The following is a 19,282-nucleotide window of genomic DNA, read 5'->3' on the forward strand; positions in this document are numbered from 1 at the left end:
CTGACGGAGGTCCTGTGGGCTCCTTCCTGGCAGTCCTCGTCAAGCTCCAGCCAAGAGGAGAGGTTCCCCACGGAGGAGCCCGCTGCCGGAGGGATCCCCATCGAGCGGGCCGTCTCTTCCGAGGGCGCCCGGCCTTCTGCGGAGCTCCCCTTCCAGCCCTCCCAGCCCCTCAGCAAGTCCAGCTCCTCGCCTGAGCTGCAGACCCTACAGGACATCCTCGGGGACCCTGGGGACAAGACTGATGTTGGCCGGCTGAGCCCTGAGGCCAAGGCCCGGTCCCAGTCCGGGATCCTGGACGGGGCAGGTGCCTCCTGGTCAGCCCCAGGTGAAGAGAGCCAGGTCCGGGGCCCCGCGCAGCCCGAGGGTCCCTTGCCTTCCAGCTGCCCCCGCTCCCCCAGTGGCCTGCGGCCCAGAGGCTACACCATCTCTGATTCGGCCCCGTCACGCAGAGGCAAGCGGGTGGAGAGGGATGCCTTCAAGAGCAGAACTGGGGCCTCCAATACTGAGAAGGTGCCCGGCATCAATCCCAGGTGAGCCTTGCCCTCCCGGGCTGGAGCTGCTGGACAGTGTCCGCGACGATGTGGGGCCTGAGGGACCCCGCCACAGGCTGGGCTGCAGGTCCATGTGGCCTCGGCCCTGTGGCTGGTTGGAGCCACAAGAGAGGCTCAGGCCTTCTGCTTTGTGCGTGGGTGGACGGTACCGGCTGTGACCCTGACCCGGCCCTCCCTGTCTCTCCCCCTGCAGCTTTGTGTTCCTGCAGCTCTACCATTCCCCGTTCTTTGGTGACGAATCCAACAAGCCCATCCTTCTCCCCAATGAGGTGGGTGGGCGCACCTTATCTCCACCGCGGGGCCCCCTCGAGCCCGAGTGGGGGGCGCCTGGGGCTGCCCTAGCTCTCGGCAGTGGTGCCCATGGTCCCAGCCTGCCGAGGGTACAGCCTCAGCTCCCTGGGGCGCCCTGGGGTGATCTACCCAGATTGTGGAGAGCCCTGCCTGCATGGGGGCAGCGGGGGCTGCAGGGCTGGTGGCAGGGAACGGCCTCCCCCCAAGGCTCAGGCAGGGCTCTGTGGCTACAGTCCTTCGAGCGGTCAGTGCAGCTTCTCGACCAGATTCCGTCCTACGACACCCACAAGATCGCCGTCCTGTATGTGGGAGAAGGCCAGGTGAGGCTCCTGGGTGCCAGGGTGCAGCTGGGTGGCCTACCCGCCTGGGGTGGGGGTTAGGGCCTGGATCCTTGTCTGTCACAGAGCTCGGTCACTGCACGAGCGGCCACGTGGCCCATGCTCACAGAACCCTGGGCCGGATATTGCTCCGGTGCCGGGGACACGGCAGGAGTGACAGGTGAGCGTGGGAGCTTGCGGCGCCCAGGGGAGTGCCAAGCACTCCACGGCGGAGAAGGTGGCACGTGCGAGCAGGGCAGTGGTCGTGTCAGCCATCCAGGTGTGGGAAAGAGCGGAAGGGAGCGTCTGGCGTGGGAACGGCAGGTGCTGGCGGCTGGTGCCATGTCCCCTGTGCAGGGAACAGGAGGTCGGGCAGGGAAGTCAAGGGGAGGGCTCACGTGGGCCACTGGCGTGGACAGCCTCGTGGGCTGTCGGGAAGCTGCACTTTCCTTTCCAGGGAGGTGGGCAGATGTGAATGCTTTTGAGCAGAGGGTCTGAGGGAACTCGGCCTAAGTGTCCACAGTGTCCCTCTGACTGCTGTGTGGGAGAGCTGGTGGAAGGCGGGTGCTGGTGGGCCTGTGGCTGGGATTCCGAGTGCCAGGGTTCTGGCTGTGTTCAGAAGGTCCCATGGAACCAAGGACCAAATACATATGCAGGAGGGGGAGGCCGGGACACAGCCGTCAGGGGGCGCCGTGCCACCACGCTCCTCTCTGCCCACAGAGCAACAGTGAGCTCGCCATCTTGTCCAACGAGCACGGCTCGTACAGGTACACGGAGTTCCTCACTGGCCTGGGCAAACTCATCGAGCTCAAGGACTGTCAGCCAGACAAGGTGTACCTGGGTGGCCTGGACGTGTGTGGGGAGGATGGCCAGTTCACCTACTGCTGGCATGACGACATCATGCAAGGTAGGAGCCCTCCTCGCCCCATCGCCCGTTGCTGCTGTTGGCCATTGAGGGCCTCGGCAGGGTGGGGGTGGGGAGCCGTGGCAGGGGCGCGTGGGCCTGCCTTCAGTCATCTGGGCGTGGAGGCGGCAAGGGGGCTGGCAGCTCTGCTTCTAGAAGCTTTGTGCTCGGGCAGAGGGGTGCAGTGCCGCCGGCCAGGCAGGCCCCGAGGGCCTCTGGGGAAGCCAAGAAGTGCCTCTGGAGAGAGGCGTGGGGGGCCCGCCCGCTCAGCTCCACCGGTCTGCCTGCAGCGGTCTTCCACATTGCCACTCTGATGCCCACCAAAGATGTGGACAAGCACCGCTGTGACAAGAAGCGCCACCTGGGCAACGACTTCGTGTCCATCGTCTACAATGACTCGGGCGAGGACTTTAAGCTGGGTACCATCAGAGTGAGTGGGGGCGGGCCCGGGCACACGCCTCCCTGGGGGGACAACCCAGTGGGGTCCTGTTCTAAGAGGGGAGGTGGCTGAGCCCCGAGGTCCGCTGGGAAGGAGGGGTGTGTGCAGCGGCTGGCGGCAAGCGGGGCACAGGCTGGCTCAGGTAGTGAGCCTCCTGCCCGCCGGAGCTGAGTGAGGACGTGGCAGACAGTGGTCCTGGGGGTTGGTGACCTCTGCTGTCGTCTGGGCAGGGCCAGTTCAACTTTGTCCACGTGATCATCACCCCCCTGGACTACGAATGCAATCTGGTGTCCCTGCAGTGCAGGAAAGGTGAGCCCCGGGGTGCGGGGCCGGGGGGCATTTGGGGCCCTGAGCCCTGGTGTGAGCTCCATTTCTCCCCAGACATGGAGGGTCTCGTGGACACCAGCGTGGCCAAGATCGTGTCTGACCGCAACCTGCCTTTCGTGGCCCGTCAGATGGCTCTGCACGCAAACGTGAGCTGAGGGGACGGCCCAGGGGGCAGGTGGGATGGGCGCACAGGTGCCCCCCCCAAGAGGGCTCACCATTCCCCGCACCCCACCCCAGATGGCCTCACAGGTGCATCACAGCCGCTCCAACCCCACCGACATCTACCCTTCGAAGTGGATTGCCAGGCTCCGCCACATCAAGCGGCTCCGCCACCGGGTAAGGAATGCGGACCCCAGGCCCCCTGCGGCCACTGGGCACGGGAAGGGGCCCCAGACGCTCTGCGGCCGCCGGCTGGTGGAGGGGGGCAGACCCCTTCGGGGGAGCTTGCTGCTGATGCTCCCGGCTCCTGCAGATCCAAGAGGAAGCCCAGTACTCCAGCCCCAGCCTGCCCCTGCTGCAGACGCACACCCCGGGCCACGGCAAAGCCCCTGCTCCAGCGCCCGCGGAGCCCGTGCCGGCGTACGAGACAGGCCAGCGGAAGCGCCTCATCTCCGCGGTGGACGACTTCACGGAGTTCGTGTGAGGCCGCGCATGTGAAATAAAGCCGAGGCGCCCGCCGGCGGCCCACACGCAGATGCAGTCAGCCTGCTGGTTTATTTGACTTTGTCGGGTGGGGTCGGGACCAAGGGTGTAGCTCCGGCCTCGCCCCCAGCCGTGGTCCAGGGCCACTGGGGCCACCCACACCACCACACACGTGCTCTTGCGCACACGGCCACGGGCTCACCTTCCCCGCCCCGGGAGCCAGCCCCCAGGGAGGGCTCGTTCCACCAGAGCACCCGGTCCTTGCCTCCTCCTGCTCCTCCCCAAGACCTGGCACCAGCAGGTCCGGGCCCTGCCTTCTTGCCAGCCTTAGGCACAGAACAAGGCCCCTGGGGAGGGACAGAACTGCCTAGAAAGGGACTGGGCCTTTCTAACAAGCCTCCCCTCCGCAGCTGGACCTGGCCTCTGGTCAGGCATCTGGGGAGGGAAGCCCGCTGCCCCTTAATGTGGGTGACAGTGGGCACCGGGCTGCTTTGGCCAGCGGGTCCCTTGGCCCTAGTGAAAAATAGAGCGACATACAAAAATATACACATTTTCACCCCATATAAATTACCGACAATAGACACACAGATGGCAGCGGATGGGGAGTGCACTCGGCAGGGGCCCAGGAGAGGTAATAACTTAGTGGGGATGGCCACGGGAGGTGCAGGTTCCCTCCCCGAAGCCTGGATCCTTAGCAAAGGGGAGATGTCTGCCCAGGAGCTGGGGCCGGGCACAGCCCGCTGTACCTGAGGACTCCGGTAATAAATTAGCATCTCAGAGGCTGGGTACTCGGCCCAATACTGCTGTGTCCTCCCACGGGGAGCCGGGGAGGGGACCCTGGGTCCTGGCTGCCCACACGGCCTCTTTAAAGTGCTAAGACCCCCCGGGAGGAGACAGCGCGGCCTCCTCCCTGGGGGACCCTCGTGCCGCTCTTCTGCAGGCCCGAGACCTCGAAGGCGGCACAAGTCAATACTGAGCGGTGTCTGCTCCAGCTCCCTTCCAGAAGCCGGAGTGAAGCCACAGGCCTGCCGCAGCCAGGGCACGGTGTGAGCCCAGGGCCCCGGGGTTAAGTGCTGCTGGGGTGGACCTTGTTCTTGGCCCACAGGGAAGCCCTCCTGGGGCCGGTAGCCTGGCCCATGCCTCGACTGGCCCGGGCCAGACGGCTGGGCAGGGCCGGCCGCGGGTCTGAGGAGACGCAGCACGGAGGAGCGGCTGGGGGCCCGGTGCTCCGGTGGCCCCGCAGGTGCTGTAGCCTCTGCTCCAGCCGGTAGACATCCTCTGTGGCCTGGTTGAGTCGGTCGAACTGGGCAAGGAGGGCCTCGAAGACGGCCTGGAGGCGTGAGGGCTCGGGCTCGCCCCGTGGCCCCAGCCGGCCCAGGCCCCCACTCAGCGTGTCTAGCTGGCTGGAGGAGGTGGAGGGCCGGGAGGTGTCAGAGCCCCCGCTGTGGGGGGGCGCGTCCGGGGAAGCCTTGGAGCCCCTGGAGGAGCGGGAAGGCAGCGGCTCCATCCCCTCGAAGCGGACTTTGTGGCGGAACTGGGGGCGGCACAGGGGCTCGGTCAGTCCGGCTGCACCCTGGGCTCACCTGGGCCCAGGGTGCGTCCCTCTCCCCCCCGCTGGGCCGTACCCACCTCCTTAACCTTGCTGAAGCCCATCCACAGGCGCAGCCTGCGCAGGAAGAGCTCCACCATCTCGTAGTCCTGCGGCTCCCAGGCGGGCCGGTAGAGCTCCCCACGAAGAGCCTGGTACCGCCACCTCAGAAGAACTGCCCCCAGCCTCAGGGCCCCCCACAGCCGCAGGGCCCAGAGCCCCGTGCACAGCAGCGGGGAGAGGCGCCAGGATTCAGTAGGGCACAGGGCAGGACCCCCAGACCCAGGGCACAGCACCAGGAGGGCCCCCGCAGCGCTGCGAATGGAATCCACGCAGGAGGAGACCAGCTGCAGGGGGAGGAGAGGCGAGTGAGGGGCGGGTCCGCGGCAACGCCACCCTCCCCCGCCGGCCTCACCGTCACCTACCAGAACGGCCAGCTGGGTGTAGGCCGCCGCGAGCGCCACCAGGCCTAAGGCTGCGCCCGCGAGCTCAGGCAGGGCGCGGCACAGCGTCTTGCCGAAAACCGACCACTGGCGCACGAAGCGCAGCTGCTGCGCGGCCTGCGGGCGAGGGGCACCGTTGGATCAAAGGGGCATCGCCGGCCCAGCCCCGCCAGCGCCCGCACCCCCGCCGCCGGCCCCGGCCTCACCTTGACCAGGAGCAGGAAGAGCAGCGAGGCGGCCAGACCGCGAGCCGCGGCGCTCAGCTGCGCCACCTGCTCGAAGCTGGTGAAGCGGCGCGGGCGGCGGCGCAGGAAGCGGGTCCACTGGCGGTCAGCGGCACCCAGCTGTGCCAGGCGCACGAGCGCTGCGGCCGCCGTCAGGGCCACCAGCAGCCACCGCGCCCAGGCCCCGGGCTGCACCGCGCGGGCACGCCCTACGCGGTGCCACAGGCGCGCCTCGGCCACGGAGAAGTACAGCGCGAACAGCAGCAGGCTCACCTGCGGGGGCGGAGCCGAGACTGGCGGGGGCGGGGCCGGAGCTGGGGCGGGGGCGGGGCAAGGAAGGGGCGGGGCGGGGCCGGAGCTGGGGCGGGGCAAGGAAGGGGCGGGGCGTGGTGGGGCGGGGCCAGCACCTACCGAGGTGAGCAGCGGCAGGGAGAGGCCGGCGCTCAGGCGCTGTAGCGGGAAGGGCCGCACGCTGAGGGCGGTCACCGCGTGCCCGGCCGCAGGGAACTCGAGGCGCAGCGTGACGGCGGCGTGCAGCCCCACGGCCGGGCTGTAGCGCGTGAGCTCCACGAACACAGCACGGCTCCTGTGCGGCGGGAAGGGGGCGGGGTAAGAAGACCAGGAGACCTGGAGCCTTCCGGGAGGAAGGGCTCCTGGGGCGGGTGACGCATGGGCCGGGGAGGAGGTGGAGGTCGCAGGGACAGCGAGAGTCAGCAACGGATGGGGAGCCGCAAAGGTGGCGGTGGGAGGAGGGCCTGTGGGGGCCGGGGTGCCGGGGGGCCGGGGCAGGGTGCTGCAGGCTGGGGGTTACGAGGGTGGGGAGTGGCGGGAGCTCAGCCAGCCCTGCCTGTTGTCGATCCAGTTGTGCAGCTGCAGGAAACCCAGTTGCGCGCGGCTCTCTTCCAGGCTCAGCCCCAGCTCCTGCACGTAGCCCCCGCTGTTGTACACAGCGCAGTAGCCCCAGGACCAGACCCTGCTGGCGAGGGTCAGTGTCAGGGCCAGCCCTGCCCCCACCCCCGCAGGAGCCCCGGGAGCGCCCTCTGTGCTCACCCCAGCAGGTCTGGCGCAGAGTAGGCCCACGTCTCCGAGCCGTTGCGGGCAGCGCTGCCCCAGCCAACCCCGTAGTCGCTGGTGCTGAACGAGCCAGAGGCTGCGAAGCACGTGGGCACCCCCGAGTCGGGAGGGTCCGGGCAGAGAGCTGCCAGGAACGAGCACCATGAGACCAGGAGCTCACTGCGGACCGGCTGCCTGGGCTGGGCCCCACGGGAGCACCGCACACCCTCCCTGAGCCCACAAGGCAGAGGCTTTGGTCTCCCAGAGGGACAGCGGCGGGGGGCAGGTGAAGGGCTCAGCCGGGTCGCCGGAAGCCGCTCACCTTCGCGCAGCCGCACCTGCCGCAGCCGCGGGGGCCCCAGCTCGGGGCTGGACTGGTTCCCGTGGACGTAGGGGAGCAGCACATGCGACATCCATGGCCAGAACTCCTCAGACCTGCCCACAGAGAGAGAGTCCCACGCCCCACCCTGCAGCTCCCTGCACCCACGGGGCAGGAGGGTCAGAGGCCCGCAGTGCGTGGCTCCTGCTGCCCCGGCCCAGACAACAGCAGGCTGCCAGGGCCCCCCGGTGGGACAAGCGGAAGACGCGGAGTCCGTCCTGGCCTCCTGGTATTTGGAGCAGGTAAGTGTCATGGGGCCACCAGTGTCATGGGGTACAACCAGAATTGTGCCAAGACACTTGCCCATGTCCCCCAGGGACTGGGCTGGACCAAGGCCAGGGAAGATGGGGCCTGGTTGGCATCAGCGGCCCCCTGGCCAGGCCTACCCGTCTGTGGGTGCACTTGGGGGTGTCCGTACCGGGTGATGGCCAGGAAGGCCCGGCTGCCCAGCTCCTGTTTGATGGCACTCTGCAAACGGTACGCGTGGCTGTGGCATGAGGCATCCCCGTGGTTGGCCAGCAGAGTCACCAGCAGGAAGAGCATATACACCAGGAGGCTCTGGGGGCAAGGATGGCCCCGAGGTCAGCTGAGCCCACTCAGCCCCACTGGGACAGAGCTGGCCAGCAAACCGAGGGGCCTGGTGCCAAGAAGGCAGCACAGACAGCGGCCAGGGCCCCGCCAGCGGTGGGGGGCAGACATGGTCTCGCCAGAGGCAGAGACCGCCCCCAGGGCCCCTCAACACCAGGCAGGAGGAGTCAGTGGAGCTGGGCCAGAGAAGAGGCAGAGGGTCCCAAGGGGCTTCCATGGGAAGCCAAGGGAAAGGGGGAGGTTTTCAACAACGGGAGAACGTATGGGAAGATAGCGTGCTGGCCCGGCTACGGGGGAGCAGGGCAGGTGCCGACCCTGGGCCCGAGCTCACCCTCAGCATCCTGTGCAGCTTCTTGACCTTCCGGGCTTCCTCCTTTGCCAGGAAGAGCGCAAAGCCATGGGGGGGCCTCACGCGGGGCACACGCTCGCTCACGGGAGTCACCGCGGGGCACTCCACCAGGGTGTCCCCCTCATCCGGATGGAGCCGCTTGACTACCAGCGAGAAGTACAGGGCTTCCAGCAGGACCTGCGTCGGGGGTGGGGGGCATCAGAGGGGCCCGCTGGTGCCGGAGGCTGGCCGCTGGGCCCCCCACACCCCACTTACCTTGATAGGCTCCCAGCCAAGGAAGGAGGCCAGGAAGCTAGAGCTGCTGGACAGGAGCCACAGCACACCCACACCAGGGGGGAAGCTGGCGCCCACCCAGCCCGAGACCCCCACAGCCACAGCCATCAAGAGCAGGCTGAGCCCGTGGGCCAGGGGTGCACACCAGGCTGGCAGCAGCCGCCTCCGCAGACCGTCCGCCAGCCCTACGGGAGCAGACAGACCGCTGAGAGGCAGCCCACGGGCAGGGATGGCGGGGGGGTGGGGGGCAGCTCGGGGACCCAGAACACACCTGTGTGGGAGAGCTTTGCCGACTGGGGCTGCTCCCAAGTCAGACCTGGGCTGGGCAGCCCCCTCTCTCCCAGCCTGTGCAGCACCAGCGGCTCTGTCCTCTCCCCGGGGGTGCTGGACCTGAAGCACAGGAGTGGGGGCGCTTGTGCTCACCTGTTGAGGCAGCAGGCGGCTCCAGCTCCTGAGTCTCTATGGGGGTGGGCAGCCGCCCCCCACGGGCAGTGGAGGCGGAAGGCGCTGTCCCACACCTGGGAGGACGGGGTGCCAGGCTCGGAACCCCCCCAGCGACTCAGGCTGCAAACCCGCATCAGCCTGTCTCCCGGCTCCCCCTCTCCTCCTGCTTCCTCCACCAGGAGCCGCAGTCCTCACCCGGTGGGACAAGCGGAAGTCGCGGTCCGTGCTCACTGCACCGCCACGGCGGCGTCCAGCCCCATCCCCAAGCCCTGTCCCTGGCCTGAAACCGGACAGCAAGCACTCCCCACCGCCCCCACCTTTGCCCTCCACCTCCCGTGCTCTGATGCAGCTCTGCGAGCTAAGACAAGTGATTTCGGCAACAGTGCACAGCGCTTTGCAGAACTGCGCGCCCCTCGCGGCGCCCGGCGGACCTGGCTGGCTCCAGAGCTGCCCCAGCAGGGAAGAGGGGAGCAACAGGAAGCAGGAGGGCGACAGGCGCCTCCGGAGGGCAAGTGTGCACACCCGCCGTGGCTTCCGCAGAGCCGAGCCCTGACTGGATGCGGGACACGACTGTGCGCCCCCTGCTGCCAGCGGCCCCCTGCCCCGAGCCGCACTTAGTGCGTCTGGCTTCGGGAGGCTTCTACAGAACGGAAGGCGCTACCGATTGTGCAGGTGGGACGTCACCGCCAGGACAGTAAGCCAACGCCCGTGACCCGATTCCTCCTGGAAACGGACTTTTCTGATTCTAGAACTAGCATGAGCTATTTGCAGGTAATACGAGTGAGCAGGGGTGCACGTTCCCGCCTCGCGGGGGCCAGCATAGCTCCTGCTCTCACCAGTCCTTGCTCTGGACGTGCGTGTCCAACACGCGGATGTGGCGTCCCTTGGGACAGGGTCATAGAGCAGGCGGGGCGTCAACGACGCACAGCCTCACCGGAAAGTCTACGGTGCAGGAGAGCAAAGACTGCCGTTTGAGGACAGCAGTCATGGACACCCCCACCTGCTGATGCGCACACGCTGGCGGGCCGGGGAAGGGGGTGAGCACGGGGCCAGGGCAGGCAGGCGGGGCTTCGGGCTGGAGGTGCCGGCCTGCTCCACTTAGAACTACCGCCCCAGGATTTCCCCATGTTAGAGACCTTTTGAATCGACTGGCAATTTCTTCATAAAAATGCAATCATGCCACAGTTATCTGTACTTGTAAAAGGATTCGAGACACTTTCCCCTTTTCTCTGTGTTCTGGGACAGTTTACAACCCAGTAATTTTTGGTTGCTTTAAAATTAAGGAGACTTCAAAGAAACAGGAAAATAGGTATTACCAGAGAAATAGAAGCATACAGTAATTTTTAAATGAGTCATCCAGAAACCAAGAAAGTCTATTAAAAATATAAACTCCCAATAGCTTTCACAAAAACAAACAAAACAACAAAAAGACTGTTTAGGAAACTGGCAAGGCCTGCTCCCTGCAGCCGGGCCACCCTGTGAGGTCCCTCCCACAGGGAAGGGCACAGAGCTCACAAATCGCCCAGCCCCAAAGGGCTTCTTGGCCTGGGCTCCCCCCGTCCGCTAACCCCCAGGAGCCAGGTACTCACAGGCCAGCGAACAGATCCCTTTCAACCTGAGTGTCCTGGGTCGGGGCCAGGCTGCTGGCCCCTTCAGCAAGGATCTGCCGAATCAGGTCCTCGTCTAGAGGGAGGAGCAGAACACGTCAGGGAGGGTGTGGGCCCCTCTGACCCCCAGCTTGGCGCCTCCTTGGGGAGAGTATAGGGTTGCCACCCCTCCCGACCCGTGCTCACCTGAGGCCGAGAAGTACTTGGCAGGTGAGGAGGGGCTGACCAGGGACAGACCGTCCTCCTCTGAGCCCAGCATGCGGCCCACGTGGCTCCGGGCCAGCCGCTGCAGGGTGCTGCCCATGATGGAGGGGTCACTCAGCAAGTCTGGCCAATGCAGCGTGCCCTCGCTGGACGGCCAGCACGTCAGGCTGCAGGTGACAGAGGTCAAACAAGGGGGCCCAGGGGACACGTGTGCACACGCTCCCGAGTCCCATCACACACACACACGAGGCTTCTCAGCAACACGGCTGAGACAGCGTGTGGCCACACCTAGGGCCTGCGAACACCCAGCAAGGACACGCGACGCGCCCATGGAGCCCACACACCTGCCACGCGGCACGCACGGGGCGTGACAGGCCTGCACCAAGGCTCACATCTTCTCTGTGGACCCCTACCTTTTAGAGTCATCCGAGAAGTCACTTCTCATTTGTCCCGCAAAGGCCTATTGAGAAGTGCAGAGAACTCAGACCCTGGGCCGCCCAGAGGTGGCAGCACCCCCTGTCCCCGCCCGGCCCAGGCAGGGCCCCTGGGACCGCACTCGCCTCCACGCGCAGCCCCGGAAGGCTGAGCAAGGAGCTGTCCAGCACGGACGGGTCCGGGTAGCTGTCGATGTCCAGGACCGGCTGCCCTGTGGGGGTGGGGCTCTCGCCCCCGGCCACCTACCGGAAGAGGCAGGCGGTCAGCGGGACGCAGCTCTGCCTCCTGAGCAGGGCTAGACTGGGGCTGTGCCAGAGAATGTTCTAGAATGAATGACACATGCGTTCTGCATCTGCACTGCCTACCACGGTAGCCGCGAGCCCCCTGCCGCTACAGAGCCCGTGAACGTGGCTGGTCCCACGCGGCCCCAGGCTGCTGCCGGTCACCGCACCAGACTCCCAGCCTCTATCCCTGGCTGCGGCCACAGCTGCTCGCCTGGTACCTCCGTTGTCTCGTGAGGCGCCCGTGTGGCTCTGGCCGTGAGGGACGGGATGGGTCAGTTCGCGAGGGCTGTGCGGCGGGGGAGCCATCAGAGCAACCAGCTGGCCTTATCTGCACGGGAGGTCTCGTCGCTGCCCCAGCCCCTCGCCAGACGGGTGCCCTGGTCTCCCACTTCCTCTGAGTCAGTCTGGGGCCTCGTCCTTTTGGGAATTTGTCCGTCTCCCCTCGGTCACGGGACCCCCCCCCCCCCACCGCCGCATCCCATCAGCTTTGCGGCCTCAGCTCCGTTTATGAGCCCGGCTCCTGCCGCGCTTCTGTCCTCAGGCCGCCTCGCTGACCTCGCTGACCTTCCCTGCCGACGAGCCCACGCGCCCCCGGGAGCTCCACAGTCCTCAGCCCACCTTGCTCCGGGACATCCGGAAGAGGAAGAGGATGACCAAGTAGACAGGGTAGACGACCACACTGGACACCAGACCCACGGCCACGGTGTCCGCGCTCAGCGGGATCCGAGTGGACACGGGCCCGGCACTGTGGGCAGGAGAGAAGAGAGACCGCGGTTGGGACACGCTGGAAGGGGCGCAGGGGTCAGGCAGGAGGGGTCACCCGGGTTCCCACGGCACAGCACCCACCTGTGGGCAGCGTCTCCCACGACCCCGTACCACACAGCATTGGCACCCAGGAAGAGGCAGACGAGGAGGACGCAGCAGGTGGCCCGCTGGACGCGCGTGAAGCGGCTGCGCGGGGGCCGGTCCCAGACGGACAGCCAGATGTGCTTGTCGAAGAAGCCGCGCTGCAGCTCGGCCACCAGCAGGCGCCGGGACCGCCGCAGGGCCGCCTCACCTGCGGACAGGGCGGGTGGGCTTCAGCGGGCCGGAGGCTCGGGGCCACCCCTCCAGCCACAGGGACAGGGACAGGGACGGGCCCTTACTTGCTGCCGGCACCTCCTTCTCCACGAGGCCACCGTTGGCCTCGGTCTCCACCGACAGCCACTCGTTGACCAGGAAGAAGGTGCTACACGCGGTCTGCAGGTCCCTGACGATGACGTGCTGCAGGAACCAGGCGGGGCTGAGCCCTGCGGGGAGGGGCCGCGTCAGGAGGGGGCGGGGCGTGCATGCCGGGTGGCCGCAGGTGCCCCCACAGACCTTTGTTGTCGTGCCACACGCGGATCTTGCACACACGGCCGAGGCTGTGCGGGGTGGCAATCTGGAACACGTCCAGGCTGTTGCGGCGGAAGGCTCTGTCCCCGTCTAGGTGCCGGTGGCCACTGCGGCCCTCCGCCCCGTACAGCATGATGCCCACGTGCGCCGTGGTGCCTGCGGGTGGGCCGACATGTAGGCCAGACGCGGGAGCCCGGCCACCGGCCTCTGCTCACCGGATGCAGCCGCCACACCAGCTCCCTCGGCGTGCTAGACCCGGCCCAACCACGCGGCTCTGCGGCTTAACTGAGGGACAACGGGAGGCCGCGGGGGCTGCGAGCTCTCCAGTCTGCTCCAGGAACGGCCGGCTCGCGCGCCAGTCGGCAGCCCGTCCCCGCGCCCCCGTCAGCTCCCACAGACCACCCCGCCGACGGGGTGCTGCCTACTTGTCTCCCAGGGAGAAACACCCATGACAGTTTATAAAACTCAGTCGTCAAAAGGGTGAAAGCACAGGAAGGAAGTGAAAAGTGGCAGCACACGTAGCGGAATTCACATCCAAAGTCAGTGGGCTGTCCACACTGCCCGAGGCTCTCCGTGAACGTGCCAGCGCAAACATGGACAGCAGTCGGGAGGGAGGATGGGGGCGCAGCCATCGAGGCCGGGATGACCAGGCGAGAACGGTCATGGCAGGCGGGGACGCATGGGGAGCCGCGCAGCAAGACGCAGGCACGGGCTCCCCGCACGGCAAGGCCCGCAGTTGCATAGACAGCACCGTCCACACCACTTGGCGAGTTTTTCACCAAAAAACCAAACACTTTGGTTCCCAGCCGGTCTAATGGCAAGTCACGCCGTCCCCGCTCACTACCGGTCCCGTCTCCCCAGCACCGGCTCGTGCCACCTGCACTGACCATCTGCTTGCTCACGCCGGGGCCCCCACACACTCAGCAGTGGGTAAACCCAGCCGCCCTTCGTCTACTAAGGACAGTCACTGGGGGGGGGGGGGCAGGGGCCCAAGAGAGTGAGCGAGGGCGCCCGGGGGCCCGGACGAGGCAGCCCCCCTCACCTGAGCCTCGGCCCCAGCCAGTCTTGACCAGGATCTCGTACTTGAAGCGGCCCCCCTTCCCACAGAAAGGAATGACGCGGACCCGGCGGACGTCCAGCTGGTCCAGCTTCCGCAAGACCACGGCCATGACTGCGTAGGTCACCAGGCACACGGAACACGTCAGCAGAACGACGTAGTTTGTGCCCGAGGCCGGTTCCTGGGGAGACAAAGCCGTCAGGCCTGGAAGCACGGCCCAAGCCTCAGCTCCCCAGGACGCAGAAACACGGTGCCACTCACTGGGAAGACGAAGTGGACGCGGCTGGGGGGCACGAAGAGGCTGGCCCCGAAGGCAGTGAGGTGGCGGGTAAGGCAGACGGCCTGGCTGGGCGAGGTCTCCTCCAAGGGCACGAGCCCCTCCGTCCTCCACACCATCTCCTTCTCGCTGAAGTACTGGCACAGGGACGTGTAGAGGCCCACGGTCACTTCCAGCGCTGACCAGCGGAAATGGCTGGTCAGGTTCAGGTGGTAAGTCCCGCCTGGGTCTCTGGTCCTGGGAGGAGTGGGGTGAGCGTCACACCCAGACCCCGCCCAGCCCCAGGCCCTGAGCGACAGCCATATTCTGGCCCGAGGCCTCTCGGCAGAGTCACCCTCACCATGTGTGGCCAGTCCTCCGGCTGCTACGCCTGTTCCCACGGGGAGCGCACATGACCTTGGCACACACTCGCCCTGCCTGTGGAGACCAGCCCCTCCCCACCAATGGGTCCTCGGTGGCGGGGCACGTGCTCACCCCGGGGCGATGAAGAAGGTGTAGGGCCTATGGTCGTCGCCCGCCAGCTGCTCCGGGCGGATCCTCCTGCTGGCCGAGCAGTTGTGCTCGTGGGGCCAGGACGCCGAGTGCAAGTACACGGCCAGGTAGGGCTCAGGCTCCTCGGGCAAGTAGTGCTCTAGAGGGACAAGCACAGGGTCGCATGGACGTCCTGGGCCGTTCACACACCCTGGGTGACCCCCGTGGGCGCTCTGGGGCCCTCCCTGGCCCTGGGGGCGAGAGGGCCAGAGAGCTCGGGGATGGCACCTGCTCCACCCTCGTCCCCTGCCACCTTTGGGCCAGGCCGCCAGCAGCCTGGGAAACAGGAGGCAGACCACGGTAAAGGCCACAGAGTTGGGGGGTCCACGAGAAACACCTGCTCACCCGAGGTACCTCCCCACCTCCCCTGAGCCCTGAGAGGCCGGGCCAGGCCTGCAGGCGGTGCTGCCGCGAGGGCCCCAACACGCACCACCGAGCAGCGTGTAGGTGAGCTGCAGGTGCAGCCCAGCGGCGGGGTTGCTCTCCTCGGGGGTGACCACGACGCCGACCGAGGCCCGGGGCGGGACGACCGCGGAGCCAGCAGGGGCACGGGGGCCCCAAGCGGCCCGGTCTGAGCTGCTGGGCACCTTCACGGTGATGGCGCGCTCCGAGGCCAGCTGCCCGATGGGGATGTGGGCCCCGGCCTGCGTCTGGAAGGCCATGGAGGCCACCTTGGTGGAGACTGTGTAGTTGCTGATGTAGCCGAAGGGGAAGGGGTTGGAGTCGACCAGGAACATGAGCTGCACCACGTCGCTGAGGTTGGACAGGGCTCCACTGAAGGCCGTGGGGATGGAGAAGGGGCAGCCGGGGAGCGAGGCGTCGCCCTGGCACAGGAGGCTCCGCGGGTCCGAGCGCTTGCCGCGGGCCGTGATCTCCTCGCCTGCCAGCGTCAGAGGCTCCTCGTCGAGGACGCGGGAGCGCATGACAATACACATGAGGGCCGACGACAGGTGATAGGCCCTAGACGCCACCATGTGTGCCGGCGGCTCCATGCCCAGCTCCGGCGGCCGAGGGCCCTGTACATCCGCACTGGCCAGGTGGATGAGGTCGCCTGGGGGGCGGGAGAGGCGGGGGCAGATGCTCGCGGGGAGAGGCGGGGGCAGATGCTCGCGGGGAGAGGCGGGGGCAGATGCTCGCGGGGAGAGGCAGGGGCAGGTGGGAGCACCGCGCAGCCCGGCCCGGCCCGCACCTGTGATGTTGAGGATGCTGTCAGCGATGCCCATGGGCGTCCCGGTGCCTGCAGCCGTCTCGGCCTGCAGGATTCGCATCATGCCCTCGAGCTTGTGCAGTGTCTGCTTCAGGCAGGAGCCACACACCGGCTCCCCGCTGGACACCTGCAGCGAGGCCGGCCCTCCGCTCAGCTCCATCACGCCGGCCACGCTGCAGGGCGCCCACTCTGGCCCCGGCCTTCCCCGGCGCCCCTTCATGCTGTAGCTGGAAACCCCCAAATGTGGGTTCCGCCCACATGCCTGCTTGCTGAGAGCTCTTCTGGGGCTTCTCCCCACCCACGGACGAGGCCCGTGGAAGACCACTCTGCGTCCCACCCCATGCATGTCACAGCCACAGGAGTCACGTGTCACAGGGCCCCCCCACCTCCCTTGGAAGGTTTCTCTGCTGAAGGCTCTGCTGCAACTTCCCACCCATGTCAGACTGAGCTCAGTCCTGCCCAGTCCAGTCTCCAAATCCTGGACACCACCAGTGGGTCGCTCTCGGAGCTGCAGAAGCCAGGTCCGCTGGGACCGCGGGCTGGAGCAGGACGGCACAAGAATGGCCTCTTCCATCTGTCCTCCCTACAGCGAGCCTGCTCCTTATGCCCTGGGGCCACCCCACACAGGCTCCGGAGGGCAGAGACCCCCATGCCTCTCACACTAGAACAGCTGAGGACTGGCACAGGACAGGGGGCACTGGCCGGGACGAGGGCTGCCGAGGGGCCTGAGCACACCCTACCGTGCACTGGGCCAGCGCCGCCGCTATCTGCTGGATGTCATCCACAGTGTTGACCCGCAGCGAGACCAAGGTCTCTGTGACATTCTTGCGTATCTGGGCTTGCAGCTGCCGCCGGGCGTCCAGCTCTGCTGCCGCGGCCAGGGTGTGCTCGGACTGTGGACGTCAAGCACAGGGAGCCGAGTGCACAGCGGCAGTGAGGGCAAGCACACGCCGTCTCAGCCACCACGAAACTGGGGGGCAACTCAAGTCCTGTTTCTTTGGGAGCAAAAGGGGGCTTTCCCAGGGCTCCTCTGACAGGGGCTGGGCGCGGGGACAGGGGAACCTACAGGTGAGGATGGGGGAGCCCACAGGTGGGGAGAGGAGAGAACAGGTTGTTTCAAGGAAACGCACCAGGGGACTGACCACTTGCAAAGCTGTAGGGCCTGACCCAGCCCCACCCTCCCGCTGAGGACAGACAAGAAGAGGGGAGTCCTCACCCCTGCGCTGGCCTCGTTGAGCACGGTGATGAGGGCCAGCGAGTACTCGATGACGTGCTGGGGGTCCGCCTGTCTCAGCAGCCGGGGCAGCATGCTCTCCGTGAGACCATGCAGCCAGGTCACGAGGTCGCCTGGGCCTCCTGGGAGGTCGCCAGGAGGCTCTGGCAGGGTGATGGCCAGAGACCTGTGTGCAGAGGTTCACCCCCAGTGAACAAGTGGGAGTCCCGCCTCCCACCTGCCCTGACCTCCCGGCCCCCTGGCCCCGGCTAACCTGTTGAGGGCGACCACAGCTGCGCCCAGCTGATCCTGCACGACCACGGCCAGGCCCACCTGGAAGTGGGGTGCGAACCCCGGCGGCAGCACCGCACCATAGGTGGGGAGGCTGCCCCTGTAGATGCAGAACTCCTCGCAGTGGCCCTGGCGACAGCGCCGCAGCAGCAGGGCATACACCAGGGGCGCACTCCCGTCTTCCGCGTCCTGCCAGCCTGCGGGGGGTGGGGGGGAGGGGGGCTCGCAGCGTGAGCAGGGCGGGGCCCCACATACCCACCGCGCCTCGCCCTCCCACCCGCCGCTGCGCTCACCTGTGCACTCGAAGTGCACCTTGGTGGTGAGGGCGCGCACGGCGTCCAGCGGGAAGAGGCGGCAGGAGCCCCCGCGTGGGGGCCGGTTGGCCGCGAGGCTGATGGAGGCGCAGCCCTCCTCCTCACCCGAGCGGCCCAGCACCGTGAGGGTGAACGTGTAGCCCTCGCCGTCCCGCAGCACGCCGCGCCGCACCACCAGCCGCATGCCCGAGCTGCCGGTCGACGTGGTCGTCTGGTCCAGCACCAGCGTCTGGTTGCTGAAGGTGCGCGCCTCCCAGCGCTGCGGGGGCAGACCCGGGGCTGAGGGGCGGAGCGACCGGGTCCCGCCCTCCCCCCAGGCCCCGCCCCACTCCGAGGCCTCGCCCCTTCCCTCCAGGCTCTTTGGCTCACCCCTCGCTTGGAGCCCGCGCTGCAGTTGTCACACCGGCCCTCCAGATACACGTAGGAGCTGCGGCTCACTGCGTACACCGCCTGAGCCTTGCAGGACACACACTCCAAGGACACGATGGGCACCCGGCCCCTGCGAATCAACACCTGGGGCCAGGGTGGGATCACAGGGAAGCCATAACCTGAGCCAATGCCTCTGCTCCTGGGGCCCAGACCCCTGAGTCTACCCAGCACGCCGGGGCTGCAGGGGCGCAGTGGCTCCTGGGAGAGCTGAGCCTCTGGCCGCTGCCTTGGCGCTGTTCTCCTAGTTGGGAAGGCTCGGCTGGGCCCAGCCAGCTCCTCACTAGCCTAAGGTCCAGCTTCCCAGGGCACTGTGGGCTCGGGCCACACCCAGTACATTCATCTGGCTTTGTGCCTCCCAGGCTGGGGGATGGTGGTGGACACCCAAAAGAACGGAGACCACACTGGGTTTATTTTCTGTAGCCACGGCCCAGCATGCACCTGGCACACACGAGGCCCTCAGGTGCTCACCCACAAACAGGACGACGATTGGGAGAACGCCTCTGTGGGGAGGGGAAATGTGTGCCGACCGGCCCAAGGCCCCTGCTGCCCTGGGACGGGGTCCGCCTCAGCCAGTCCAGGTGAGGCCCTCCTCTAAGCTCCCACCTTGCCAGACAGCCCCTCAGGGCAGGCCAGCTGGAGAGCCCTGATGCTGAGGACAGAGAATGCTGTGCCGGGCACTAGCGGAGCCCAGCACACCTTCTCCCATCAGCATACCTCCCCCAAAAGGCAGCAGGAGTGGCTGCCCCAGGGTCACCCGCTCTGCAGCCCTGACCTACCTGGAGGGCCCAGGGGAGGGGAGCATTGAGTACACACACGCACAGGGGTGAGATCAGGCCCCTCCCATTCACAAAAGAGGACACCCATGTTCTGGGAAGTGGACCTCACGGCGCCTGGGGCCCCTCCGAGATTTGGAGCGCAGTGTTGAAACGGGATGTCTCGTTAAGCACCACAACACAGGAAACCCTCCAAGAGCGTTCGGTGTTCCCTGGGGGCAGGTGGCCCCGTATGCTCAGCCCTCCCCAGCAGCTGGGTCCACCATGGGGGCCCAGGGCTCTGCCTTGCTGGGCTAAGGACCAGGCCAGCAGCACCCACCGTCTGATTGGTGGCCTCCTCCTTCCGCCCCGCCTTCCACACGGTCAGGTTGAAGGTGTACTCCACGCCGGCCTGCAGGCGCTCCCGAGGGACGGTGACCACGCTGCTCCCCCGGGGCCCAAAGGTCAGGGCACACCCACCAGATTCACTCTGTA

At 67.2% G+C, this 19,282-nt stretch overlaps 2 protein-coding genes across 8 annotated transcripts in view; one reads left to right on the plus strand and one right to left on the minus strand.

Moving 5' to 3' along the window:
- Nucleotides 1-3,477, plus strand: part of TSC2 (TSC complex subunit 2) — a 31,117-nt gene extending 27,640 nt beyond the window's left edge. For all 6 annotated transcript variants that reach the window (XM_032846153.1, XM_032846154.1, XM_032846155.1 and 3 more), the window contains 9 exons: nucleotides 34-530; nucleotides 745-820; nucleotides 1,076-1,162; nucleotides 1,880-2,066; nucleotides 2,354-2,493; nucleotides 2,733-2,811; nucleotides 2,884-2,975; nucleotides 3,067-3,165; nucleotides 3,302-3,477. In XM_032846153.1, coding sequence (XP_032702044.1) covers nucleotides 34-530; nucleotides 745-820; nucleotides 1,076-1,162; nucleotides 1,880-2,066; nucleotides 2,354-2,493; nucleotides 2,733-2,811; nucleotides 2,884-2,975; nucleotides 3,067-3,165; nucleotides 3,302-3,472 — 1,428 coding nt within the window. In that variant the 3' untranslated portion in view covers nucleotides 3,473-3,477. The remainder of the gene's footprint in view (nucleotides 1-33; nucleotides 531-744; nucleotides 821-1,075; nucleotides 1,163-1,879; nucleotides 2,067-2,353; nucleotides 2,494-2,732; nucleotides 2,812-2,883; nucleotides 2,976-3,066; nucleotides 3,166-3,301) is intronic.
- A 540-nt stretch (nucleotides 3,478-4,017) lies between these two features.
- PKD1 (polycystin 1, transient receptor potential channel interacting) overlaps nucleotides 4,018-19,282 on the minus strand; it is a 40,274-nt gene continuing 25,009 nt past the window's right edge. The window contains exons 16-46 of one of the 2 annotated variants that reach the window (XM_032846152.1): nucleotides 19,128-19,277; nucleotides 17,976-18,119; nucleotides 17,586-17,865; nucleotides 17,276-17,489; nucleotides 17,005-17,188; nucleotides 16,529-16,681; nucleotides 15,771-15,915; nucleotides 15,012-15,632; nucleotides 14,525-14,681; nucleotides 14,035-14,287; nucleotides 13,759-13,954; nucleotides 12,702-12,872; nucleotides 12,488-12,631; nucleotides 12,189-12,399; nucleotides 11,961-12,087; nucleotides 11,184-11,300; nucleotides 11,037-11,083; nucleotides 10,606-10,790; nucleotides 10,402-10,495; nucleotides 8,640-8,758; nucleotides 8,351-8,553; nucleotides 8,078-8,272; nucleotides 7,577-7,716; nucleotides 7,102-7,214; nucleotides 6,777-6,924; nucleotides 6,574-6,699; nucleotides 6,138-6,312; nucleotides 5,709-5,999; nucleotides 5,485-5,619; nucleotides 5,101-5,406; nucleotides 4,018-5,005 (exon numbers count right to left, since the gene is read on the minus strand). In XM_032846152.1, the coding sequence (XP_032702043.1) occupies nucleotides 4,538-5,005; nucleotides 5,101-5,406; nucleotides 5,485-5,619; nucleotides 5,709-5,999; nucleotides 6,138-6,312; nucleotides 6,574-6,699; nucleotides 6,777-6,924; nucleotides 7,102-7,214; nucleotides 7,577-7,716; nucleotides 8,078-8,272; nucleotides 8,351-8,553; nucleotides 8,640-8,758; nucleotides 10,402-10,495; nucleotides 10,606-10,790; nucleotides 11,037-11,083; nucleotides 11,184-11,300; nucleotides 11,961-12,087; nucleotides 12,189-12,399; nucleotides 12,488-12,631; nucleotides 12,702-12,872; nucleotides 13,759-13,954; nucleotides 14,035-14,287; nucleotides 14,525-14,681; nucleotides 15,012-15,632; nucleotides 15,771-15,915; nucleotides 16,529-16,681; nucleotides 17,005-17,188; nucleotides 17,276-17,489; nucleotides 17,586-17,865; nucleotides 17,976-18,119; nucleotides 19,128-19,277 (6,012 nt within the window). In that variant the 3' untranslated portion in view covers nucleotides 4,018-4,537. Of the gene's footprint in view, nucleotides 5,006-5,100; nucleotides 5,407-5,484; nucleotides 5,620-5,708; nucleotides 6,000-6,137; nucleotides 6,313-6,573; nucleotides 6,703-6,776; nucleotides 6,925-7,101; nucleotides 7,215-7,576; nucleotides 7,717-8,077; nucleotides 8,273-8,350; nucleotides 8,554-8,639; nucleotides 8,759-10,401; nucleotides 10,496-10,605; nucleotides 10,791-11,036; nucleotides 11,084-11,183; nucleotides 11,301-11,960; nucleotides 12,088-12,188; nucleotides 12,400-12,487; nucleotides 12,632-12,701; nucleotides 12,873-13,758; nucleotides 13,955-14,034; nucleotides 14,288-14,524; nucleotides 14,682-15,011; nucleotides 15,633-15,770; nucleotides 15,916-16,528; nucleotides 16,682-17,004; nucleotides 17,189-17,275; nucleotides 17,490-17,585; nucleotides 17,866-17,975; nucleotides 18,120-19,127; nucleotides 19,278-19,282 lie in introns of both variants that reach the window. The other variant, XM_032846151.1, reaches the window with a different exon arrangement.

This window comes from Lontra canadensis, unplaced genomic scaffold (genome assembly GCF_010015895.1).
Source record: "Lontra canadensis isolate GAN:19392208 unplaced genomic scaffold, GSC_riverotter_1.0 scaffold171, whole genome shotgun sequence".
Taxonomy (NCBI): Eukaryota; Metazoa; Chordata; class Mammalia; order Carnivora; family Mustelidae; genus Lontra; species Lontra canadensis.